This window comes from Macaca thibetana, chromosome 2 (genome assembly GCF_024542745.1).
Source record: "Macaca thibetana thibetana isolate TM-01 chromosome 2, ASM2454274v1, whole genome shotgun sequence".
Lineage (NCBI taxonomy): Eukaryota > Metazoa > Chordata > Mammalia > Primates > Cercopithecidae > Macaca > Macaca thibetana.
In genome coordinates this window covers 144,475,913-144,503,496 of record NC_065579.1, presented here as the reverse complement: position 1 = coordinate 144,503,496, position 27,584 = coordinate 144,475,913, and the positions used below count along the sequence as shown (strand labels likewise).

General features: G+C 48.9%; 1 protein-coding gene across 1 annotated transcript in view; it reads right to left on the bottom strand.

Annotated features, from left to right (window-relative positions):
• Positions 1-27,584, bottom strand: part of FGD5 (FYVE, RhoGEF and PH domain containing 5) — a 123,774-nt gene that overhangs the window by 42,225 nt on the left and 53,965 nt on the right. Inside the window, exons 4-5 of the mRNA XM_050781578.1 lie at positions 12,877-12,935; positions 12,735-12,765 (exon numbers count right to left, since the gene is read on the bottom strand). Coding sequence (XP_050637535.1) covers positions 12,735-12,765; positions 12,877-12,935 — 90 coding nt within the window. The remainder of the gene's footprint in view (positions 1-12,734; positions 12,766-12,876; positions 12,936-27,584) is intronic.

Sequence of the window (27,584 nt, the reverse complement as noted above, 5' to 3'; positions counted from 1 at the left end):
CTTTCTTTTTTAATGGACTTTCACTCTTGTTGCCCAGTCTGGAGTGCACTGGCACGATCTCGGCTCACTGCAACCTGCACCTCCCGGGTCCAAGTGATTCTCTTGCCTCAGCCTTCTGAATACCTGAGATGACAGGTGCCTGCTGTCACGCCAGGCTAAATTTTTGTATTTTTAGTAGAGACAGGGATTCACCATGTTGGCCAGGCTGGTCTCAAACTCCTGACCTCAGGTGATCTGCCCGCCTTGGCCTCCCAAAGTGTTGGGATTACAGGCATGAGCCACCGCACCTGGCCTGCTGGACAGTTTCTACTGCTGGAAAGGTCTTCTTTAGGCCAGATGCAGTGGTTCACATCTGTAATCCCAGCACCTTCAAAGGCCGAGGAGGATCGCTTGAGCCTAAGAGTTGGATGGAGACCAGCCTGGGCAACATGACAAGACTCTGCAAAAAATTTAAAAATTCTCCAGGCATGGTGGTGCATGCCTATGGTTCCAGCTACCTGGGATGCTGAGGTGGGAGCGTCACTTGAATCTGGGAGGTTGAGATTGCAGTGAGTTGTGATGGTGCCACTGCACTCCAGCCTGGGTGATGGAGCTAGACCCTGTCTCAAAAAAATAAAATAAAGGTCTTTTGGATATAAGGATCTAAAAGTGGGAAGTGCCTGAGAGAGAGGATGGACAGCCCTTTCTCCAGGAAGCCTTTCTGGCCTTCTCTCCCCAAGTGAAGGCCAGAGGCTTTTCTACCCCTCCCTGCAGGGGAACAGTGAGGAGTAGAAAAAAGGACAGGGAGGTGGCATAGGACAGAGAGGGAAACAGGGAGAGAGAGAGAGAAAGAAAAATAAGGAAGCAGAGCCAGTGAACAGGCATGACAGAGAGGGAGGGAAAAAGAGAGAGAGAGAGAAAGAGAGAGAGAGAAGGGGAGAATGGGAGGAAGAGAAGGAAGGAAGGAGGGAGGGGGCAGGAAGGGAGAAGGAAGGAGGGCTCCATGGTGAGATGTAGAGACTGAGAGACCCCCTCGCACTGTGCCTCCAACATCTGCCCAGAGGCGTGTGCTTGCGTCATCAGACAAGGAAAGCAGATGTGGGGTTTAAAAAGGTCTGTCCTTCCTGAACACCTCATCCTGTCCTGTGCTGACCTCCTGCTGATGGCCTGCTCTGTCCAGAACTATGGGGAGGGCACAGAGAGGGCGGCCCTCCCTGACTCGCAGTCCCAAGGAGCAAGGATGAGCTGGTTCCTGCCCCAGTCCAGCACAATTCAAGGTCTTGGGAAACTTCTAGCCCCAACATGAAGGTCAGAAACCCTCACGGGGCTGAGTCTTGAACTAACAAATGGACTCTCTGTGATGAAGGTATGTGTGTTCCTATGAAGAGGCCACATGGCTAACCTGTAAAGAGAAACTGAATGTCCTCATATAGGAGCTATCAGAGCCTTTCCTGAAAGCATGTTTTAGAGGGCACAAGAGGCGAGGGTTGTGAGTAGGGCAGCAGGTGCAGAGGGCGGCTGAATGGAGGTGGTGGGTAATTCTGACTTCTGCCACAGCTGGCTCTGGGGTACTGGGGTCATTCTGAGCCTGGGGTGGAGGTTTCCCTGCTGACCTGGGGCAGGAGGACTCCCAACTCTTTCCCTGTGAGTCTTCATATTTAGGACCCAACCTCCAGCCCTGCAGGCTCTTCTCAGCCCTGGCATCCCAGGAAAGGAAAGAAAAACAGCCCTGTATCCTGATGAGGGCAATGACCCCTCTTGTGTGGGCATTGTCTGACAGGGCTTTCAACCCACTCTTATTTGTTCTGGGCTGGGTTCAAGCCCAGATACTCCACAGGGTATTGGACGACTAGGCAAGCTGTCACCTGTCTGAGCCTCGGTTTCCTCACCTGTAAAATGGGGATAACAGTACCACAAAGTATAGCAGGAGGCTGCAGAGAGGCTCTTCCTGATGACTACAACTGCTTTGTCAGTTGTACAGTGCGGAGAAAGAAAAGGAAGAACAGGCAAAGACAAGACCAGCTGTATTTGCATCACTCTCCAGGGAGCTTAAATATTAATTGCTCTCCAAGCTGGTTTCTCATCTGTAATTAATTCTCACTGAATCGACTCAGTCCCAATGGGCAGGATGGCCATCACCAACATGACTTATTTCAAAAACTAGAGCATAATCAGAATTGCCACAAACATCCGTTCTTAAAACTCATGCACCAGCTGGAAGTGCTAAGTGCCAGCCTCACCATCCATCACTCCCTGAAAGGGTTCTGCTGTCTCATCAACTCATCAACTCGGGCCCATAATCACACCTGGGGGTCCTGGCAGCCATCTGAGTGGGAGGAAGGGTGGAGAAGCCACCCAGTCCTCATTCCTTTATTCATTCAGCAAGTATTTGGAGTACCTGCTTTGTCAATTGTACGGGGCTTTGCAAGCCCTGAGGAGACAGTGGGAGCATGGAGAGATGCACTTCTGCTCTCAGAGAGTTTGCAACCTGGGTAATTGTTCCAAAGCCATGAGTAAAAAGACTATTTCAATACAGGGGTCTAAGTGTTGTGATGGGGAAAAGCAAAGGATCCAGCAAACCAGAGAAGGGAGACCTGGCTTGGACATAGGAAAGCCTTCCAAGGAGGCAGTGACTATGCTGAGACGAGAGGCGAGCATCCCAGGCAGAAGGGATGGCAGGTGCAAAGGCCCTGAGGCGGATGAGGAGCTGAGGGGTGGAGCATGGTTTGGGCAGAGTGTGTAGCCGTGTGTGCAATGATCGCGTAATGCTGAGAATATACTGAAAACCATGAAATTGTACACTTCAGAGAGCTGAAATGCACAGTATGAGACTTGTATCTCAATAAAGCTGTTTAAAAAAACTGGGTAAGAAAGTCACAGATTGAGAGAATGTGCACAATCCCCAGATCTGAAGGTAGACTTGTGTCCAGAATACTTAAAGAGCTCCTAAGAGCAATACAAAAAAGATATCTCAATTTTTTTAAAAAAGCAAAAGAAACATTCAAAAGCCTTCCCAAATGGCTAATAAACAGAACGAAGGATTCAATTTCATTAATCAACAGGGAAATGCAAATTAAGCCACAGGGAGACACCACTACACAATCGCCAGAATGGCCACGAGTACAGAGGCCAACGATACCAACATGTTGGCAAGAGCATGGAATAAACGCTGGTCTCATACACTGGGGGGGAATATACATTGTTTTAACCTCTTTGTTAACCTATCTGGCAGTTTCTAGTAAAGCTATGTTGATGCTTACCCTGTGACCCTGCAATTCCTCTCCTGGGTAAATACCAAGGAGAAATGACATCAGGTGTTTATGGTGATGTTCACAGCAGCTTTCTAATAGCCCAGACTGAAGCCACCCACATGCTCATGCACAGGAGCACAAACAACCCAACTGTGGGCTGTCCCTACCCAAGAACACTGACACCCATCAACAGCTGGCTCAGTCTCACAGACTGTTGAGCTGAAGCAGCCAGACACGTAACAGTACATAATTTATGATTCCATTCCATTCAAGAACAAGCTAAACCAATCTCATGTGACAGCAAAACAGGGGTAACCTTTGAGAGGGTATTACAGTAATCTTCTGGGATGATGGAAATGTTCTATCCGGGTAGGAGTTACAAGTGTACAAACACACGCCCCTAGGGGAGGGAAGACAAGCAAGGGCTCCCCATTTTTTTCACCTCTCCTCCAAACTCTTCATGGCGCCTCCTGCCCTCAGCACCAAGTTAAACTCCTTGGCCTGGTGACCATGTTCCTGCAGGAGCTGGTGTAGCCACCTCTGCAGCTTACGGCTCACTTCTGTGTAACAGTCGTTCTCTAATTTGAGTGTGCATCCAAATTACCAGCCAGGCTTAGGAAAACACAGATTGCTGCCCACCCTCCACTCCGCCTGAGTTTCCATTCAGCAGGTCTGGGCTGGGGCTGGATCACTTTCATTTCTCCCAATTTCCCCGGTGATGCTGTCACTGCTGGTCTGAAGACTATGCCTTGAGAACTACTGCTTTCTAGGAATCCTCTTCTCCAGCCTCTGTGTCTTTGTTCTGCGCTTCCATCATCCAATATACATCTTGCTGATCTTTCAAAGGTACTTTAAAGACCACCTCCTTCACGAGGCCCTCTTGGGTTACTTCAGCAGTCAGTCTAAGGGCCTCTCGAGTGTCCTACTCCAGAAATTTGGGGTCAGAGCCTGAAGGGAGCTACTCTAATCTCAGAAATGTCTTTGAAGTCTATTATTTTCACTTAAAAAATACATATTTTACATTAGTCTCTGAAATATATCCGTATCTAATTTGTTTAAAATTACGCATCTGGAGCAAAATGGAGGTTCTTAGAAAATACACCATGTTGGCCGGGCGCGGTGGCTCAAGCCTGTAATCCCAGCACTTTGGGAGGCCGAGACGGGCGGATCATGAGGTCAGAAGATCGAGACCATCCTGGCTAACATGGTGAAACCCCGTCTCTACTAAAAAATACAAAAAACTAGCTGGGCGACGTGGCGGGCGCCTGTAGTCCCAGCTACTCAGGAGGCTGAGGCAGGAGAATGGCGTAACCCCAGGAGGCGGAGCTTGCAGTGAGCTGAGATCCGGCCACTGCACTCCAGCCTGGGTGACAGAGAGAGACTCCGACTCAAAAAAAAAAAAAAAAAAAAAAAGAAAATACACCATGTTTAGCCAGAGGCCTTTAGCCCTCGTGGGCACCTACTGCACAGCTGGGGCTGGGTTACACGTATGCCAGTCTGAAAAAGCAACAGCTTTTACAAAATAGTGCGTTGGCAGACTATTCAGGTATCCTACATGTTTCCGTTACTCCCCTCTAACAAAGAGAGAGCAGTGTGCCTCACTCACTTGTTTTCGCCTTCAGATTTGCTCGGCTTTGTTCACAACTGTGCTTAATGTCTGACACGTCAATGATTAGGCTGTTACAGATCAATTAAGTAAAAATTGCTGAGGGTGGAACCTGAGCATCTGTGTTTGCTTGTTTGTTTGTTTGTTTGTGAAAGGATCTCACTCTGCCACCCAGGCTGGAGTGTAGTGGTACGCTCATAGCTCACTGAAGTCTCAAACTCCTAAGCTCAAGTGATCCTCCCATCTCAGCCTCCCAAGCAGCAGGGATTACAGGCATGTGCCACCATGTCTGGCTAATTAATTTTTTTTTTTTTTTTTTTTTTGTAGTGATGGGGTCTCACTATGTTTCCCAGGCTGGTCTCAAACTCCTGGCCTTAAACAATCTTCCCACCTTGGTCTCCCAAAGTATTGGGACTTCAGGTGTGAGCCCCCATACCGGGCCTAAATGTGCCATTCTTAACAGGCCTCTGGGCCTTTACAAACGTTGATCCCGTTGCCAGGCACAGCCTTCTTCACTGCACCCCCGCCTGGCTTTTCAACACATTTTCCTCTGGGCATCCCTCTCCAACTCCAAGAAGACTGGGATGGATGCCTCCTCCGAGCCCCCAAAACCTCGGTATACCACCCACCATGGTGTTACTATTGTTCTTTTTCATGCCAGTCTCTCTCTCTAGACCATCAGTGCCTTGAGGGCAGAGACCCTGCCGTCACTCACTCCCTGATACGTCACCCAGACCAGGTGCTCAGAAAGTTAATTTTCTGATTTTAATTTGTTTGTTTGTTTGTTTGTTTTGTAGGGACAGGGTCTTGCTATGTTGTTCAGCCTGGAGTGCAGTGGCTGTTCACAGGTACGATCAGGGTCCACTGCATCCTGGGCTCAAGCGATTCTCCTGCCTCAGCCTCCCAAGTAGCTAAGACTACAGGCATCCACCCCCATGTATGGCAGGAAGTATTATTGGACTGAAGAAAGGATAGGACTGCTGGGAGGAGAACTTGCTCCACCATCACTCATTCGTTGGCTACATACTGAGCATCAGTTGTGTACCAGGCTTCACAAGCCACTGGGAACAAGGGTACGGTCCAGCTCTTTGCCCTTAAGGAGCTCAGAGTTTAGTGATGAAGGCAGAGAGCAAACAAGCACCTAAAATTAGCCCCAAAACACAATCAGCAAAACCTGACAACTGATGGAGAGACATACAACCCAATAACCATAGCTGAGAGGTCAATAAGCCTCTCTCAACAATGGACAGAAAGTGAGGATGCAGAAGACTCAAAAGGATCCATCAGCTCGCCCCACACAGCATTCACAGAACACCCCACCCAACACGAGCAGAGGGCCCATCCTTCTCAAATACACGTGGAACACTCCCCAGGTATGCTAGGGCGTATGCTGGGCCAGAAAATACATTTAAGTAAATTTAAAAGGACTGAAACCATACAAAATATGTTTTCCAACCACAACGGGATTAGCAGAAGGATAAATTAGAAATCAGCAGCAGAAGATGTGGGAAACACACAAATACTTGGAAGTTACATGACACAGTTTTAAACAATCCATGGGTCAAAGAAGAAATCACCAAGGGGATTATTAATGGAAAGTATTGTGAGCTGCATGAAAATGAAAACACAACATAACCAGTAACAAATATATAAATTAGGTACTTTCGAACAGTGAAAGGTGGTGTGAAGAAAATGAGGTGTGAGATGGAGTGCAGAGGAGAGAAGTACACCCACAGCACGTCACCCTCCCCATGTCCACACCCTTGCCACAGCCTCATTGGAGGGGAGAGCACATCCCTGCCCCTTATGCCTTTGGGCCTGGCCATGGCACCTGCTGCTGTCAATGGGGTGTGTGTGGAAAGGATGATGTGCCAGTTGTGAACTTGATTCTAAGATGCCCTCTGCTGTGTCTCCTGCCATCACCATGGGAAGAGCTTCCCGGGGCACATGCTGCCCCTTCAGCCTAGGCCCCAGGATGAACACACAAGAAGCAGAGCCACCAAGATGAATCCAGCTTTCACTCAGCTTCCTCTGCACCTAGGACTACCCAAGGATATGAAAGGAGAAGCTTGACAAGTGAAGTTTTCAAGGGGACTAACCCAGCTGGGAGGCATGACCTGTTGCTTTTCTACCTTTCTCCTTCTTCCTGACTGGGATATAGATGTAATGGTTAGAACTGCAGCAGCCATTCTGTGTTCATGAGAAACCTTGGAAATGGATGCTGCAGATGGAACTTTAGTCCTGAGACTGTGTGGAGTTGCCAAATTTGACCTGGATCTCCTGCTTCTGGATTTATTTCACATGAAAGAAGAATCCCTAAATTACTTAAGCCATTGTAATTGGGTTTTTGTTACTAGCAGTCAAACACAGTTCCTAACCAACACAGAATGTTTAGGAAAAACTTCTGTAGTAGACTGTCTTTTCCAACAACACCCACAACAATATCTCCTATCTCAATGGTCTTTATACAATATGAGCTCGATATTCCTCCCATTGAAGAGCAGAGACTATGTCCCCTCCCGTTGAACCTGGGTAGACCTTTGTGACTGTCTTAACTCATAGGGTATGGTGGAAGTGGTGCTACAGGACGTCCAAGGCCAGATCATAAAAATGCCATGAATTTCTACTTGCTCTCTCAGGACACTTACTCTTAGGACCCAGCCACCATGCTGTGCAGAAGCCCAAACTCATGTAGGCAGAGACCACATGGAGTGGCCACAGACAAGTGTTCTGGCCAACCTCCCAGCTTAAGTCTCGGACAACAGCCAGTCTCAACCACCTGATGTGTGAGTGAAGATGTAGGGAACTGAAGGCCCGTGGGACGTGACCAACTCGGCATTCCACTGGAGGCTATATGATCAAACAGCAAACTGTTTATCATGAACGCAGAATGTGGGCAAACTCACAACTGCGCCTGCCGAACGAAGGTTTGCTGGAGGCATTCACTCCCTGGCGCTTCTCCTTTCATATCCTTGGGTAGTCCTAGTTGCAGAGGAAGCTGAGTGAAAGCTGGATTCATCTTGGTGGCTCTGCTTCTTGTGTGTTCATCCTGGGGCCTAGGCTGAAGGGGCAGCATGTGCCCCGGGAAGCTCTTCCCATGGTGATGGCAGGAGACACAGCAGAGGGCATCTTAGAATCAAGTTCACAACTGGCACATCATCCTTTCCACACACACCCCATTGACAGCAGCAGGTGTCATGGCCAGGCCCAAGGCATAATGGGCAGGAATGTGCTCTCCCCTCCAATAAGGCTGTGGCAAGGGTGTGGACACGGGGAGGGTGACACTGTGACATCTAGAGAAAGCAGTCTTGCAAGCCTACTCTGGACTGAGCAGCTGACCCCTTCTTCCACCCCACTTCTCACTATCTCTTTTGCCTAATAAATACAGAGGACTGTGTAAAGCTCAGGGCCCCTCTCCACTAGAGGCAAGGTGCCCCCTGACCCGTTCTTCCAAATATACTCTTTTGTCTACTGTGTAACCCGCACAGACCTAGGGAGACTGAATAAAGGGGGTGAATGCGGGAATGAAAGACAAGAGACAAAAGAGTGTATTTGGAAGAAGGGGTCACCTTGCCTCTAGTGGACAAGAGCCCTGAGCTTTACACAGCACTCTGTATTTACTAGGCAAAAGAGATCGTGAGAAGTGGGGTGGAAGAAGGGGTCAGCTGCTCGGTCCAGAGTAAGCTTGCAAGACTGCTTTCTCTAGATGTCGCAGTGGAAAACATCAGCGCCAGGGAGTGATTGCCTCCAGCAAACCTTCTGTCGGCAGGCGCAGTCGTGAGTTTGCCCACATTCTGCGTTCATGATAAACAGTTTGCTGTTTGATCATATAGCCTCCAGTGGAATGCTGAGTTGGTCACGTCCCACAGGCCTCTGGCTTCCTACATGAAGACACCTCCAGGTGATCCCAGCTCCTAGCCATCAGGTCACCCCCAGTCTTTGAATCTTCCAGTTGAGGCCCCAGACATCATGGAACAGAGACCAACTCCCACCACCATGCCCTGTCCAAATATCTAGTCCAGAGAATCTGTGAGCATAACAACATGGTTGTCTTACGCCACTAAGTTCTGGGGCACCACTAGTTTGCAGTGGTAACACTTGAGCTGAGACCTCAATGGGAAGATTGGGGTAGGCCACTCCAGTAGAGGAAAGAGCAAAACTGTAAGATGTGAACGCATTTGTGTTATTTGAAGAACAGTAACAAGGCCAGTGTGGCTGAAGGCAGTGATGAAGAAAACGGTAAAGGAGGTACTGCAGAGAGGTGGAGAGGGGCCAGGTCATGTGGGCCTCCTGTGTGAGGAAACTTCTCCTGGGGCAGGATGGTGACAACTTCCAGAGTTCTCTCCCAATCAGCAGACTGGCTTCTGAACAGGCCTTCTATGCCTTAGCCCAAAGGAGCGACCCTTGGTAAGAACTTTTGGTTTCTTCTAGGAGAGACTTGCTTTAGATGAAAAAACAGAGGACAGAAGGTGTCCAGGGGCCACACCTGTTCAAAATCTCTAGCTGTTCACCATATACAAGGAAAGGCACAAGCTCCTTGGCCCAGCATTTTTGGTACTTCTCAATCTGGTCCTAGCCTTATTTGGGGGACCCATTACTTGATCCCTGATTCTGCCTCCTACCTGCCTTTCCAACATTTTCTGTGTTCTAACCATGTGCGATGATGTGCTATTCTCCAAACATACCATGAGCCTGTGAGCAGTTGCTCATGCTGACTCCCTTGCTTTACGTGCCCTCTTCCACCACTACCCTGGCCTGGTGAGCTCCCTCAGAGTCCATCTCAATGGCACCTCTTCTGCAAACCTTCCTGCATATCTCAAAGTGAGTATGTCTTTCCCTCCCTCATGCCCCTGCAGATTCTGCACAAAACTACAGTTCTGCAAATTATACTTACACAGAGTAATGTAAATTGTCTGTTCACATATTGATTTCTCCTCCCCACCTCCACCCTCTCTCCCTGCAAAACGAAAGCTACTCAAGGGCTAGTTCTGAGCCTTATTCAGCTTTGGGACTCCAAGGCCTATTTCAGTGTCTACAGTAAACATCCTTTGATGTTTCCAGAATGAATGGGCAATTCAGATGGATAGATGAATGGATGGATTGCTGGTTGGATGGGCAGATGAGGAATAGATGGATGGTTGGATGGGTGGGTGGACATTTGAGCAGTAGATTAATTGGGAGTGAATGAGTGTATGGTTGTGTCACTTGATGCATGAATAGATGAAAGGACAGATGAGTGGGTGAAAGGCTGGCTGGCTAGGTGGATGGGTAGAGATTGACAGATGGGCAGGTAAGGAATGTTCTTATGACTGGGTTCCTGGAAGGATGGAAGGCAGCCGTTAAACCAGAAGTCAGTAAGCTTTTTCTGTAAGGGGCCAGATGATAAATATTTTAAGCTTTGTGACCCACATATGGTTTCAGTCGCATATCCTCCTTTGTCTTTTTTCACAAATGTTTTAAAATGTAAACTCCATTCCTACAGAGCCCATAGGCTACACAAACCCAGGACCGTGGCCATCAGGATGACTGGAATTCATGGCAGCCACTGAGTTAGCTATAGCTACCATGTAACAAGCAACAGAGCTGCACCCCAAACACAGAAGGCCACCCCCACCCCCAACAACAATAGCACAATGTAGCCAGGACCTTTCCTGCTGGGGAGATTTGGGAGGCACCGTCAGCTCCTCCTTATCACTGGGGACAACTTTGGTATCTCAACAGCATCAATCTCTAAGACAAAATTCTGAAGAACTTGCCAAGCTCAACAACCAGGGATAGATTCAAAGCTGAGGAGTGGTGGAGAGTGCCCGAAAGTCTATGGGTCTCCTTCAAGACTCATGTCCCTAGCTAGGACCTGGAGTCACACTGGGAGATGCCTGCCCCCTTTATCCTCGTAAGCACTGATATAAGATACAGCTCCAGACCACAACTTCCTGCAACCAGCTTCTGAGTGGTGACTGTTATTTTATTTATTTATTTTTTTTGAGACAGAGTCTCGCTCTGTCACCCAAGCTGGAGTGCAGTGACACGATCTCGGCTCACTGCAACCTCCGCCTCCTGGGTTCAAGTGATTCTCCTGTCTCAGCCTCCCAAGTAGCTGGGATTACAAGTGCCCACCACCATGCCCGGCTAATTTTTGTATTTTTAGTGGAGATGGGGTTTCACCATGTTGGCCAGGCTGGTCTGGAACTCCTGATCTCAGGTGATCTGCCCACCTCGGCCTCCCAAAGTGCTGCGATTACAGGCATGAGCTGATGACTTTTATGGGCTCTCCCTTCACCCCATCCTTAGGATATTATTATGGATTACCAGGGGCTTCAATGTCTTTCCAACTGGCAGGAAGCAGAGCAAACACAGATGCAAGTTTCCTAATTAAAACCCTCTTAAAAAGTCATAAAAAAAAAATGCCCAGCCCCTCTGTCATGCTGCCAGCCCAGAAACAAGGGAGAAAGAAGAAAAAAAAAATGGGAAACTGATCCTTCCAGCCTTCACCAAATAGATCTTTTAGGTGTAAAAGCTGAATGGGGGCTGGTACATTTCACACCTGAGGGCTTTGGGGTTCAAGAGTGCACACAAGGCTTTCATCCTGAGGGGACAAAAATGAGGAGCCAAGAGCACCAGCCCAGAGTAATGCTCTATCTGCCCTCCTGGGCTCCCGGCTGCTATCAGCTCACGTGGGGATGTGATGCCAGGGTGACACTGTTGATAGGGACCTCAGTTGGGTTCAAGAGGCCTGGCTTGGTGTTGAGTGCTCTGGTACACCCAGAGATGGTCCCTGCCCCATGGAGCTCCCAAGGCAGCCAGGAACACCCAGTGAATGCGAGGGCAGTGGCCTGGGAGCCAGGAGCCCCAGCACTTGTCCTGGCTCCACCACTGTGTGACGCGGGCCATGTCACCTCCTCTGGGCTTCCACATCACCACCTACAAAATGTCCAGGTGCACATCCCCAGCTCTGACATTCTTGGAGATGGTGAATGATTCAAAGCACCACAGAACCCAATGCTCAACCATGGCAAGAGTGCAAATGGCCCAGAGAGCTCAAAGGAGCGGGGAGCCTGAGTCTGCCATGGTCCCCCACTTCCCAAGTCTTTGCTGTGCCCTCTTCTCACCCTTTCCTATGGCCTAGCCCCGAACATCACCTCCTCAGGGAAGCCTGCCCAAGGTTGTCGGTCACCCCCCTCATCCGTCCCCTTTGCTGGCCAGAAAGCTCCTGGGGAAGGGCCCTGTCTGATCTGTCTTCCCATTCTCCAGTTCTTGTCATGCAGCGAGAGTTCAAAACAATGTCTGCTGAACTGAATTGAGGTGACTGCAAAGGGATACTCTGTGAGCTGTCCTGTGAGTTATGAAGGGGAGCATTGCCTGATGTTCAGGCTGTCCCCAAGTCTGGCCTCCTTTCCTCTGAAAGCCCAAAGGAGTACCCTCACCACCAGCTTAGGCACTACCACCCCGATGCTAAGGAGACTGAGGAAGACTCTTGATACCCTCAGCTGCTCTGTCACCAGGCAGACACCTTTTCCATATGAACCTAAACATCACACGCATACAGGTACACAAACTCACATACACAAACTCACACAGAGCAATGCCCAGAAACACCTCACTATCCTCTTCCTGCCTTTCTCAGCAAGAGGGCTAAGGAAACCTCAAACATCCTGCCCAAAACCTCAGCCCATGCCCCCACGCACCCCATCCCTGAGCAAGGAGACGTATCCGCTGTCTGCCCGCAGAAGCACATTAATCAGGAGACGGACTTCCCTGAAAAGCCTTGGTGAGTGCCTGCCTGCTGCCAGGCCTCTGTTAATGGAAATCACCTCTGTCTCCACATTGCTTTCCTGCCTCTTATATCACAGACTTCTAAAAGGGCAATTAGTTTTGGACAATTAAAATGATTAACTCACCAGATGTAAGTGCTGGAGCATCTCCACGTATCTGCAGAGGGAAAGAGGGTTGAGGCTGCATTAATCCCCATCCTGTGTAAGCCCAGGAGGGTGACGTTTTGTTTACAAGCTCAAGGCCACAGGCAGCTCCTTGGGGACTCACGCTTTCTCTGAAGATAGCAGTTCCTGTGCGATGACAAGGGCTCTGGACTGTCCTTCCACCTGTGGGAGGAAAGAGAGCAATCAGGTGGGACAGGCATCAGTGGTTTCTAGGAGGCCACCATGCTGCTGGAGGCAAGTTCCAAGCATTTCTCAGACCATTTCCTGGTACACATTACCTGTATGTTCTTCAACAACTTATTTAACCTCTCTGCACCTCAGTTTCCTCATCTGTAAATGTGGATTTTATTTTATTTTAAAAATGTATTTATTTTATTTGAGACAAGGTCTTGCTCTATCACCCAGGCTGGAGTGCAGTGGCATGATCTCAGTTCCCTGTAGACTCAAACTCTCAGGCTCAAGCGATCCTCCTGCCTCAGTCTCCTGAGTAGCTGGGACTATAGGTATGCACCACCACACCTGGCTAATTTTTAAAATTTTTTGTAGAGACAGGGTCTCACTACATTGACCAGTTCAAGGCTGGTATTGAACTCCTGGGCTCAAGCAATCCGCCCACCTTGGCCTCCCAAAGTGCTGAGATGATAGGCGTGAGCCACTGAGCCCAGCTATAAATGCAGATTTTAACAGAACCTAACTCTGAAGGTTGTTGAGCTAATGCCCAGCATGGCACCTGCCATTTAGTAAATGCTCAATGGCCATGATGATGGCATGACCTTTATATCCCACTTCATGACCCCACCAATCCTGAGCAACCTGTGGTTCCCCGTACTGAGGAATTCTGTCTTTTCTCTTGCTTTTGTACATGCTGTTCCCTCAGCGTCCTTTCCCCCTCCTCTACCTGGCTAACTCCTAGTCATCCTGTAAAACTTAGCCACGGCAGCACCTCATCCAAGAAGCCTCTCCTGATCCTCCCCACTCAATGGCCTGGGCTAGGTATCCTTTCTGAGCATCCGCCTCTCATGACACTTATCATTACTGTGAAACAATCACATCTCTCCAGGAGGGCAGGGACCAGAAACTTCTACCTCTGCATGACCAGTGCTTAGCGTATAGTAGTTCTCTTTGTTGGCTGAAAGAGTGAGTGAGTCAGTGAGTGCACATTCATTCCCTTTGGGAAGCACTGACTCTGCAGGCTGACCTCAGATGGTAAGCTGTTTAACCCATCTGAGCCCCAGTTTCCACAACTATATGATTTGGAAATAGACTGAGATTATGTCTATAAACAGGAAGGATGGGCAGGGCTGAGACAGATGCCTGGGCCTTCTGCCACAAGCAGGCTCCTGCTGGGTGGCCCCAAACCTGCCGGATATCAGACACAACTAGTGGCTGAGATCCAGAGATGCAAAGACACGCTGTGGCGGCCTGATGAAACTGACAGGGGAGGCTGTGAATGTGCAGGCATGGCTGGCTGTGGGTGGCCCATGGCAGAGCAGAGGGCACTCAGCTGGGAACACCTGCCTCCTGGTACAATTCTGCACAAGTCACTTTCAAGGTCAAGCCTCCGTTCCCCATATGTGGACAAACTAACTTCTAAATTCCCTTCTGTGCTGAACCTTGCGTGTTACTAAACTTGAGGAGCCACTCGTCAAGTGAGTGATCCACTCTAGCGATGAGAAAATCACTGCTGAGAAAGTCACTGCATAGTGTTGTGGTTAAAAGCATGGGTTCTGAGGCCGGGCACAGTGGCTCATGCCTGTAATCCCAGCACTTTGGGAGGCTGAGGCAGGTAGATCATGAGGTCAAGAGTTTGAGACCAGCCTGTCCAACATAGTGAAACCCCGTCTCTACTAAAAATACAAAAAGAATTAGCCAGGCATGGTGGCAGGCGCCTGTAATCCCAGCTACTCAGGAGGCTGAGGCAGGAGAATCGCTTGAACTCAGGAGGCAGAGGTTGCAGTGAGCTGAGACTGTGCCATTGCACTCCAGCCTGGGCAACTGAGTGAGACTCCATCTCCAAAAAAAAAAAAAAAAAAAAGGCATGGGCTTTGGAACTAGGAAGTTTCCTGCCTCTGACTCTTATTTGTTGAACAAGTCATTGAGCTCTCTGTGCCTCAATTTTCTTACCTGTGAAATGGCCACAGTAGGAGAATAGTATCCAGCACATATGCATGTCATAAGGATCAGATGAGCATCTATATAGAGAATCTCTCACACTTGGAACTGTGCCGGGCACAAGGCAAGCACTATGAAATTATTGGCCATCATTATCCTTGTTGTTTTTGTCACCGAGGTGGTGCCAGAAACAAAACCAAGTAATCAGCGATAGAATAAGAAAAAAAAAATTAGAGTCAAGTAGGGGAAAGGCCTTAACTGCAAAATGAAGGCTGGGCCACTCCTCTGACAGTAGCGGCAGAGAGAGTGGAAAGCAAATGGACTCTGGAATCAATCACATCCATTTCAAACCCAGCTCCAGCACTGTTTCACGGTATGACCTCTGGCGAGTCCCTATCTCTGAGCCTCAGTGTTTTCGCTGAGATCTGGTAGAGAATAACCAACCCGGTCTCACACACTGGCTTCTTGAGGACGCGTTTCTGACTCAGGGCCTCTGCATGTGCTGTTCCCTCTTCTCGCAATGCTCTTCCCCAGATCTTCTCACTTGTACTTTCTGGTTCTTAAGGTCTCTGCTCAAAAGTCACAACCTCAACCCATGACTGCCTGACCTAAAGAACACCCCAAATCATTTTCCACCCTGGGGTTTCTCCATCTTGGACTGTTGACATTTTGAAGAATAGTTTTTGCTGTAGAAGCTGTTCTTATGTATTACAGGACAACTAACAGCATCCCTGGCTTCTACCCACTGGATAACAATAGGAGCCTTCACTCCCTCATCGCCCACTGTGACAACCAAAAATGTCTTTAGACACTGCCAAATGTCCTAGGGCTTGGGGTGCTGCAAAACGTCACCCCTGGTTAAGCACCCCTGCCCCATCTTTATCCTGCTGTGCTTTTCATCAAGCAGACACGCCAGAGCAACCTGGGCTCGCCCCTCTGCACTCAGCCTTCCTCACTCCGGATCCTCAGAATGTGGCCACAATGGCACAAAGACAACTCTGCTGGAAGTCAAGATGCCTGGATCCTCCCCCAAACAAGGCCATGGGTGGCTGTGTGGCTGTTGGCCAGCCCCTCTTGGATGCCTCCGTTTCCTCATCTGGCAAACAGGTGAGCGTTCCTACCCTGCCAGGATGAGATGACATGATGGATGGCAGCCGTCATACCATACCCAAACTTCTGGAGTTGCCATCATTACCATTGTTACAATCTCCAAGCTGTCGAGGACAGGCTTTTGGTAGGGTCCAGACACGGGCCCCTCTGCACGTCCCACCCAGCCCCTCCTGCCAGACGTGCAGATTCTGGGTGGGATGCATGGGGCAGTCCTGCTTCAGTGACTCTGGGATGATGGATGTGTCTTCGCCAGGCAGCCAACGGGGAGGCCTGGCAGGCTGTGTGCCCAAGGCACGCAGAAACTGCTTCTGGGCGTTGCCCAACTGGGCCATTTAATATAGATGTTTATTTAACCAGGAAATGAACTCTGAGGCTGACGGCAGCGTCCAGGGACAGGCTTCTGGGAACAGGGCTCCTCCCAGGAGCGTGGGGGTTGGGGGTGCCAAGGCCCATGCTATTGCTATGGCATTTCTCAGGGTGAAGCTATGGGTGTTAACATCAGGCCACCTGCCCCTGCCTGAGGCTGTCCCCAGGGCCACCGGCCTCCTCCCTGGTCCCCAGCAAACCAGCTGGTTCAATACTTGGGTATTCTGGGACCCAGGCAGGTTGGGAGGAGTAGTTCTTCCTCCAGGGAACCTCAGTGTTAGACAGTGGGTCACACAAAGAGTCAGGAATCCTGGTCCTCTGTCTCCATGCTTTAGTTTTTCCAACTGTAAAACTGAGTGCTCAGCCTCCTTCTAAGACATCAGTTCCCAAAATACAGTCTGAGAACCTCTGAGGGTCTGTAAGGTCCTCCCTTTTCCAACTACACATCTGTGTGAGCCTGGATATTATTCATTTAAGTCAACCAAAACAATTCCAACCCACTGGGTGGGCAAGTGGATAGGTGAATCCAGCTACCTTCTGTTCAGCCAGACATTAGTATTTGTAAAAATGTAAAAATGCCACTCTTCTCTCTGTTTTTTCTTGATTGTTTTAGAAACTAGGGTTGTTGGGTTTTTTTGTTTTTTTTGTTTGTTTTTTTTTGTTTTTGGTTTTTTTGGCATACAAGTGCTACTTGTATTAACATGTAATGGGTTTGTTATCTTAAAATGTATTAAAAAATGTTTTAGAATTTTCTGATTTACTTTCTAATGTGGTAAACATTGAAGATACGTGATTCATAGAAATAAAAACTCTTTGGGGCCCTCAATCATTTTTAAGAGGGGAGGTGGGTCTGAGACCAAAAACTTTTGAGAACCACTGTTTCAGAGGTTGTCACACAAAGACAGCAAAGGATTGTAGATGGCAAAGCTCTTTGTAATCAGTAAAAAGCTACAGGGAAGTGAGGCATTAGCATAACTGTATTATTATAGGGGCCAGAGAACCCCAGGCCTTTTGGCCTGTCCCTCAGGATGGTCCCCAAGTACGCCCAGGGTTCACACAATCCTTCTCCACAATGTCCTACCTGTGGGAGAGGAAGGAACAACCTCAAGATGCCTGACTCGTCGCCTCCCCTCTCTGCGTACAGACCTCCTGGGTCCACACCTGCTCGACCTTTAAGATGGTGTGGGCTGATGTTAACACCCACCTCTTCCTTTCACTGCTCTCTGCCAGTCCTTTGCCAAGCTCCATGCCCCTAAGGCCTCTGTGTCTGGCTGAGCACACGCCCCCATCAGTTCACACCTGTCCCCCCACACCTGCAGTCACTGAGCACTCCAATCTGAATGCCCTGTGCTCACCTCCTTGAGACCTCCTCCTCAGATGTCTCTCAGCAGTGTCTCCCTCCACTCCTTCCAGCCTGGGCCTCACCACACTCCACACTGTTCTGCCTCTGAAGTCCAGGCTTCCCATCTTTCATCTTGGAACCAAGCTCCGACCCTCCCTGCACCCTTGACTGACCTCTCTCTCACTCACTCTGAGCTCCAGCCTCCTAGCCATTCCCACAGCCTCCTTCTTCCATCACCTGCATCCTTGAGTGGCTGCAGAGGCTCCCAGCACTTACAGAAAGGGGCCCCTGTGGCTCAGCCCAGGGCTGTTCCCAGTCCCCTCCACCACTCCTCCATGCCTCATGGAGCTCCAGGTGATCCCTTAAGCCTACTCTATTTTTTCCTACCTCTGGGTGAATTTGGCTCACACAGTTTTCCCATGCCCAGAATCCCCACATAGCCTCAATAAACATCTCTAGGTTACAGGCTACACCTGAGGTGCCCCCGATGCCCTGTATGCACCAGCCTCCTCTGCCACACAGCCCCTCTGAAATAACCCACATCCGCACACAAGGAAGGGGCCATCTTCTATGGCTGTTTCAAGCCCTGGGGAAATTTTCCTTGTGAGTCTTCCACGTGTTGAGGGTCCCAGGAAGGGGCCTGCTGGAGTATTCTGAAGTCATATCTGGAAATGGGAGAGTGGTCAGAAACCCAGATACATGGGGCATTAGGCTCCAGGAGAACACAGACTCCAAGTCCCCTGGGGATCACCGGGGCAGGCAGGGAACATAGGTCGGGGTTTCCAGCACAGCCTTCAACAACTGCTGGAAAACTCAGAGGCAAGGACTCAGGGAGAGGTGGCTCACTCTTTATCCCAGCTGTCACCTGTGTTCCTGGTGGCAGCACAGTAGGAAGAGGAGGCAGAGGACAGTGAGTGCTTGCCAGGACAAGCGAGGGGAGAAGGATGGACCGAACAGCAGCCCCCTGGCTTCCCCAGGACCAGCTGGTCAGTTTCCAGATCATGCTGACTAGTCCAGTTCCTGAAGTCAGGCTGGTGTGAGTGTGGGTTTGGCCCAGCTACTTAAAAGACCTTTAATTTTGGAGAGATCTTTGGTTCTGGCTATAGTCTGTAACAAATTTGCAGAAGCAGCATGCTATCTTGGAACACCCTGAATGAGGAATCAGGAGGCCTGTCTTCTACTCCTGACTTGGTCTCCAACCTGCTGAATAGCCCCAAGCAAGGAACGAGTGACAAGCTTCAGTTTTCCTTCCAGTGAGCTCCTCTATCACTGAAACTTCGTTGAACAGTAGCTCGCCACCTCTCCCTCCCTCCACCCCCAGCAACCACTACTCTACTCCTTGCTTCTGTGAATAAGGCTATTTTATTTTTTAGAGACTTAGGGATCTCATTCCGTCACCCAGGCTGGAGTGCAGTGGCACCTGGGCTCAAGTGATCCCTCAGCCTCAGCCTCCTGAGTAGCTGGGACCACAGGCATGCACGCCATCACACCCAGCTAATTTTTTTATTTTTTGTAGAGATGAGGTCTCACTGTGTTGCCCAGGCTGGTCTCCAACTCCTGGCCTCAAGCGAACCTCCTGCCTTGGCCTCCCAAAGTGCTGGGAACACAGGAATGAGCCACCATGCCTGGACCTATATTTTAGACACCTCATGTAAGTGGAATCATGCAGTATTTGTCCATCTGTGACTGGCTTCTTTCATTTAGCATCAAGCCCTCCAAGTTCATTCACACTGTTGCAAATGGCAGAATTCCCTTCCTTTTTATGGCTGAATAATATTCCATTGTATATACAGACCACATTTTCCTTATTCACTCACCCAAGGACGGGCATTAAGAGTGTAGATCTGGCCGGGTGCGGTGGCTCACACCTGTAATTCCACCACTTTGGGAGGCCAAGGCAGGTGGATCACCTGAGGTCAGGAGTTCAAGACCAGCCTGACAAATACGGTGAAACCCCATCTCTACTAAAAATATAAAAATTAGCCGGGCATGGTGGCGTGCGCCTGTGGTCCCAGCTACTCGGGAGGCTGAGGCAGGAGAATCTCTTGAACCTGGGAGGCGGAGATTGCAGTGAGCTGAGATCGTGCCACTGCACTCCAGCCTGGGTGACAGAGCTGCCTCAACAACAACAACAACAACAAAAAAGTATAGCTCTTACATTAAACATTCTTGCCACAGTGAAAAGAAACAGTGGTCTCTAAATGCTTCCTTCAGCTCTCTCACCTTTTGGAATCCTAAGAGAGCGGCTGTGATTGTGATTAGCAGCTCCCCATGTCTGATGGCAGGAAAGGGCCAGTGCTGGCTCAAACAAGACACAGCCCTCCCCATCTCACTTAATTCCAGAAAGGTCCAGCCATGACCTCAAACAGCCAGCTAATGGCTGGATTCTATGCCTTTGTCCCATCTGTTCTTGCCTCCTATAAACTTTCCTCCTCCTTTCTATTTAACTACATCCTGCTCTCTTCCAAGGAGCACTCAGGCCTCATCACCTCCTGGAAGCCTTCCTGACTGCTCTCTTACAACAGAGAACCCTTCCACTGCTCATGGTTTAGTTCACACAGCTGGGTATGGGGGTTGCCCCTGAGACCTAAAAATAAAATCCTAAACAACTCAACTGACTGAACAAGCCCCTTCTTGACCAAGGGAACCCCAGAAAAACCTTAAAGACTGAGTTCCCAGTCATGACATGATGGGAGATTAGACACGCATCATTATACTCCTTCCCTCTTTCAGTTTAGACACAACATCTGACCAGCACTAATGTTAAAATAGAGATCACAAGACTGACAGAATGGACTCTGTGGCAACAAGATACCAAATTATAACAAGACCTAGGGTTGTGCCAGGCAAGGGTTAAGCCACACACCCCACACTTAACTCTGTTCTCATTGCCATAAGGTTTTTCTTTTTCACCAGCAGCTAAACAAGCACTGGCCTCAAGATAGGCAATGTTGAAACAACTGCAGCTCTTCCACCATCAGACACTGACTAACTAAGCCCCCTGTTCTGCCAGCCAAGCTACAGCTCTGATTGGACAAGAGACTCACTTCTATGACTTTCTCCCAATAAGAGACCACCGACCATGGACTGGCTCTGGCTGGTTTGAGAAGGCTGTGCACTGAGTGCCTTCATGCTGCCCCTGCTTTGTCTTTTGACATATAAGGCCTAACTGTAATACATTCAAACGTTAAATCTCCACCCCAAGGTGAACATGGGACACATGCAACAAGCATGCTTGCTTATCACACGTACACACTGCCTTCTTTTATGAATATCCACAGCTCCTCCTATAACTTGATGAATATGTAAACTTGACCAACCCCTGCAGCATAAATTCCTGTCTTATCCCTCCCTCCCTCAAAGCAGGTGCTTTGAGTATCTGCTTTGAGAAGCTGCTAAAGGCTTTAGCCAGAGGCTCACTTCCCAGCCCAAGAGAACAGCCACCTTTCAGGCTGTAAACCTTTATAAGAAATAGTCTCTTCTCCAGATTTATAGATCTTGTCATTTTTCAGTTAAATTCCATAATCTTTCCATCTCATGTGCAACCTTGGTTTATTTTTTAAAAGTGTGACATATAACATTCAGAGAAGTACGTAAAATATGAATATAAAGTTTAAAGATCATCACGTGAATTGCTTTTTCATTCTCCAACTCAACTGTAAGTTCCCCAAAGCTGGGACCCCATTAGCTTCTTCTGTGGCATCTCCCAGAGCCAAGGGCACCACGAGTGCTCCACACAGACTGGGTGATTGTTGCACATAGACCAGAGTTCAGACTTCAGTAAGCACACACGAGTCACTGAGGATCTTGTCAACAGGCAGATCTGGGTTCGGCAAGTCTGGGGTGGGACCTGGGATCCTGTGTTTCTAATGATCCCCGAGGTGCTAGGGTGCTGTTGGTCCACAAATGGCACTTTGGCCATAGGCCATTGAGAGAGAGACAGTGACCACCACCAAGTCAGGAAGGAGAAAGCAAGACTGAGTATCACCTGTGGCCCACATCCCAAACACTAGGGCAAAGGGCATGTCTGAGACTTAACAGAGAGGAAACTCAGCCACAGAACAAGCTCTCCCAGGGCCAGGGGATCCTAACCTGCCCAGCCCTTTGGCCCTGGCTGCCTTCAATCACCCCAAGGCCCTCAGCAAGGCGTGTGAGACACACATGTACCCAGGATGCCTTCCAGAACCTTGGAGCCCCTCTTCTCTCCCATCCCCTCTGAGTTGTGTCTGCCTCCCTCTCCCTCCTCTGCCACCTGCCTTACAACGTCTCTTGTGTTACTGTACTGAAATGCAGTACTCTCTGCATGGCTACGGGGGAGCCAGGGTGAAGCAAAAGGAATATTAAAGATGCAGGTTGGACTCCCAGCTCTGCCACTCACTGTGCAGAGTAAGTTACACAGGGCCAAACAAGTGTTTTCATTTTATTAAACTGTCAGGCATTTGAGTTTGTTTTTCTTATGTAAATGCAGAAACTGGTTCTAATGTATTCATTTGCTTATTAACTTATTTGAAGATATTCATTGACTACATCTTAATGTACTAGGCAGCAAGGACACACCCGTGAACAGGATAAACACAGCGTCTGCCCTCCTGGAACAACCGCCAGGGAAAGGCAAACAATGTGCAAGAAAACAGAGAAATAAAGAACAAGACTACAGCATAAGGAAATAGCCAGGAATGCTGTGACAGAGCATGGAAGAAGATCTAGGAGCCCTCTCTGAGGAGGTGACATTCAAATTGAGACCTGTAGCCAGCCACAGGGCAGGGAGCGCATTTCTGGTGGAGGAAACTCCAAGGGCTAGGAATCCAACTTCCAAGGGATGTAAAGGACCTCTTCAAGGAGAACTACAAACCACTGCTCAGTGAAATAAAAGAGGACACAAACAAATGGAAGAACATACCATGCTCATGGATAGGAAGAATCAATATCGTGAAAATGGCCATACTTCCCAAGGTAATCTATAGATTCAATGCCATCCCCATTAAGCTACCAATGACTTTCTTCATAGAACTGGAAAAAACTGCTTTAAAGTTCATATGGAACCAAAAAAGACCCTGCATTGCCAAGACAATCCTAAGCCAAAAGAACAAAGCTGGAGGCATCACGCTACCTGACTTCAAACTGTACTACAAGGCAACAGTAACCAAAACAGCATGGTACTGGTACCAAAACAGAGATATAGACCAATGGAACAGAACAGAGCCCTCAGAAATAATACCACACATCTACAGCCATCTGATCTTTGACAAACCTGACAAAAACAAGAAATGGGGAAAGGATTCCCTATTTAATAAATGGTGCTGGGAAAATTGGCTAGCCATAAGTAGAAAGCTGAAACTGGATCCTTTCCTTAATCCTTATATGAAAATTAATTCAAGATGGATTAAAGACTTAAATGTTTGACCTAAAACCATAAAAATCCTAGAAGAAAACCTAGGTAATATCATTCAGGACATACGCATGGGCAAGGACTTCATGTCTAAAACACCAAAAGCAATGGCAACAAAAGCCATAATTGACAAATGGGATCTAATTAAACTAAAGAGCTTCTGCACAGGAAAAGAAATTACCATCAGAGTGAACATGCAGCCTACAGAATGGGAGAAAATTTTTGCAATCTACTCATCTGACAAACGGCAAATATCCAGAACCTACAAAGAACTCAAACAAATTTACAAGAAAAAAACAACCCCATCAAAAAGTGGGCAAAGGATATGAATAGACATTTCTCAAAAGAAGACATGCATACAGCCAACAGGCACATGAAAAAATGCTCGTCATCACTGGCCATCAGAGAAATGCAAACCAAAACCACAATGAGATACCATCTCACACCAGTTAGAATGGCAATCATTAAAAAGTCAGGAAACAACAGGTGCTGGAGAGGATGTGGAGACATAGGAACACTTTTACACTGTTGGTGGGATTGTAAACTGCTTCAACCATTGTGGAAAACAGTATGGCGATTCCTCAAGGATCTAGAACTAGAAATACCATATGACCCAGCCATCCCATTACTGGGTATATACCCAAAGGATTATAAATCATGCTGCTATAAAGACACATGCACACGTACATTTATTGCAGCACTATTCACAATAGCAAAGACTTGGAATCAACCTAAATGTCCATCAGTGACAGACTGGATTAAGAAAATGTGGCACATATACACCATGGAATACTATGCAGCCATAAAAAAGGACGAGTTTGTGTCCTTTGTAGGGATATGGATGCAGCTGGAAACCATCATTTTCAGCAAACTATCGCAAGAACAGAAAACCAAACATCGCATGTTCTCACTCATAGGTGGGAATTGAACGATGAGATCACTTGGACTCTGGAAACGGAACATTACACACTAGGGCCTATTATGGGGAGGGGGGACGGGGGAGGGATGGCATTGGGAGTTATACCTGATGTAAATGACGAGTTGATGGGTGCAGCACACCAACATGGCACAAATATACATATGTAACAAACCTGCACGTTGTGCACATGTACCCTAGAACTTAAAGTATAATAATAAAAAATAAAATAAACTCCAAGGGCAAAGGGTCCGAGGTGGGTTTAAAGAGCAGACAGAACTCGTTTTATATCTTGCATGATGTGTGGTCGAAGAACTAGGTGTCCACTGAATTTTCTTTGATCTGTGATTAAGATATGGCAATAAGAAGATGACATGTCAGGAATTCAGATCTTCCACATCTCGTGCTAACATCCAAATAGCAAACACAGGAAGCAGGCAGGCCGGGGATGGGAAGAGGATGAGCTCGGTATGGGATGTGTTGAGTTTGAGGCATCTGTGGGGCTTCCAAGAAGGTCCCTAAAGGGCACCAAGAAGCTCCAGTCTGGGGTCAGGCCAGATGGTGCACTCTGGGATGCCACCTGCGTAGGGCTGGCCATGGCTGGAACGGGCTGCTGGTGAAGAGGGCACAGAATGAGGGATGGGGGCTGGGGGCGGTGGAGCCTTGGGAAATGCCTAAGACAGCGGAGTCGACACAGTTGCGCAGTCAGAAATGAAGGAGAACCAGGAGAGGACTGTCAGGGAAGCCCAGGGAAGAGGATGTTCCCAAGGAGGTGAGGCCACCAGGGCTGAGGCTCAGGGCTTGTGTAAGAGGGGTCTGAAGTGGACGGCAGAAGGGGGTCTGGCTCCTGGATGTCAGGAGGGTTGTGCAGCACCAGTGACAGCAGTAACGGAGGTGGAGTAGTTGGGGAGGCTTCAATATGGCCATGGCCTGAGGGAAGACCCGACGAATCTCTCCAGCCCCCACTCCCCCTTCTTTACCCAATCTCACCTCGCTCCAGCCACAATGACCTCCTAGGCTCTGGCTCACAGACTCATCCCCGCCCTCCTGCCCCTGCACTGCTCTCCTTTGCCTGGAAGGCTCTGCCCTAGGGCTTCACAGTGCGGGCTCCCTCACGCCATTCCGCTCCCCCACAGATGTGTCCTCTTCATCCAAGAACCCCTCCCTGGGAACTGGAACCCTTCTGCACTATTGGCAGGAACGTAACAGGGTGCGGCTCTGTGGAAAACTATATGGCGGTTCCTCAAAAAACTAAACACAGAATCGCCATATGATCCAGCAATCCCACTTCGGGGCATATACTTACAAGAACTGAAAGCAGGGTCTTGGAGAGATCTGTGCACCCACATTCACAGCAGTAACATTCATAACAGCCAAGAGGTGAAAGCAACCCACACATCTGTCAACGAATGAATGTGCAAACAAAATGTGGTCCACCCATACGATGGAATCAAACTCAGTGTTAAAGGGGAAGGAATTCCAACCCCTACTACAGAGAGGATGAACCTTGAGGACATTATGCTAATTGAATAAGCCACTCACAAAAGAACGAATACTGTAGGATTCCACACGTGTGAAGTCCCTAGAGTAACTGAACTCATAGAGATGGAAAGTGGAATGGTGGCTGCCAGGGGATAGGGGAGGAGGTATGGGGAGTCAGTGTCTAAAGGGGGCAGAGTTTCAGTCTGGGAAGAGGAAAAAGCTCTGGAAAGGAATGGTGGTGACGGCTGCATGGCAACGTAATGTGCTTCATGCCACTGCACTGCATAATTAAAAATGGTTACAATGGAGGATTTTATGTTATGTGTATTTTCCCACAATTTTTTAAAAATGGAAAAATTAAGGCATGCTGTGTCTAAGATGCCCCCACCCCCAATCCCAGGAGCTCTGTTCCCCATGACCATAGCCAGTTTTTTGTTGTTGTTTTTTGTTTGTTTTGTTGCTGTTGTTGTCTTAAGACAGAGTCTTGCTCTACTGCCCAGGTTGGAGTGCAGTGGCACCATCTTGGCTCATTGCAACCTCTGCCTCCTGGGTTCAAGCAATTCTCCTGCCTTAGCCTCCGAAGTAGCTGGGACTAGAGACAGGTGCCACCACGCCCAACTAATTTTTTGTATTTTTAGTAGAGACGGGGTTTGACCATGTGAGCCAGGATGGTCTCGATCTCCTGACTTCGTGATCTGCCCACCTCGGCCTCCCAAAATGCTGGGATTACAGGCGTGAGCCACCATGCCTGGCCGCAAGTTTGTTTTTTATAGCACTTGTTACCACCTAATCCCATCTTAGGAGTTTTCTGCCTTCCATCCCCTTCCCTAGAATGTGAAACTCCAACAGGGCAGGCAGGGACTGGTCTGACTTGTCACTGCTGTATCTTCAGCCCTTGAAAGGGTGCTTGCATGTTGGTCTTTCCTGACAATGAGCCAGGCACAGAGTAGATGCTCAGTACATACTTACTGAATAAATAAGTTTCTGTGGAAGAAGAGGAGGGACTGGGAGTAACCAAGTGAAGATACAGACAGTAGAGAGGCAGACAGTGGAGAAAGTTCATGTTCACTAGATGAGTATTGTTTTCTGGGAGTGGGAAGCACAGGCTGTGGTTCAGAGGCCCTTTCCCGGGGTCCAGGAGAAGCAAGCATTTGCAGTGGAGCCAGCGTGCAGCTGTGCATCCACAGCACAGAGAAAGTGCATGGTGGTGTTTAACCCCAGCTGGGGACTGGTCCAATGGCAACAACCAGGGCTCAGGTGGACCCTTCAATTTGAGGCAGATGGTCAAGGCAAGGCTATAGGGTCAAAGACCAGGGACACTGGTCCGCCGGCCCAGCAAGAGCAGAGCTCTGGGCATGTGGGCCTGGCTGGGCAGGAGCAGACCTGCCACAGAGGGTGTGATGACAGGAAGGGTCTGTTCCAGAGACAGGCCAAACTGGGAAACAAATGTGGCCATGAGACTCAGGTGAGGGAGGGGGTCCCTGGGAGGGGCTGCTGGCTGCTGGGCTGGTCTTGCAGAGCTGGTGTTTAGCCTGAAAAGGCCCCACTAGGCTCATTGTCAGAGAGGGCCAACACGCCAGCGAGTCTTTGAATGTCTCCTTTCATCAGGAGAGCTATTTTTAAGTCTTTCTTGGTTTCCTTCTCTCCCTCCCTCTTTCCTTTCACCTACAGCCTTTGTGTGTCTATGAGTGGAAGCGAGGAGAGGTCAGACATGTGGATGGACCAGTGGAGCTCAGCCTCCTATCCTGCTCCCAAAACCTCTCCCATCATGACTTGGCTACTCTAAAACATCCAGGAAGGGTAGGGCTCACCACTGTACCCCCAAACACACCTCCTGGGGCCCACAGGGTGACCACTCCTCACTCACACCTTCCCTGGTCTGCTCTTCTGAGGTGGTGGAGACAGAAAATCTTGCTCCCGTATCCCACACAATGTGACTACGGCATGGAGATGAGAGGTCTTTGCCTTTTAGAGAAACTGAATTCTCAGCCACAGTGGAGGACAAATGAGGATGGAGACACGACCCTTCTCCCCGCCCCCACCCTACCAAAAATCCTCCTGCAGAAAAGAGGTCGAGAAGGTCACTCACTCGGG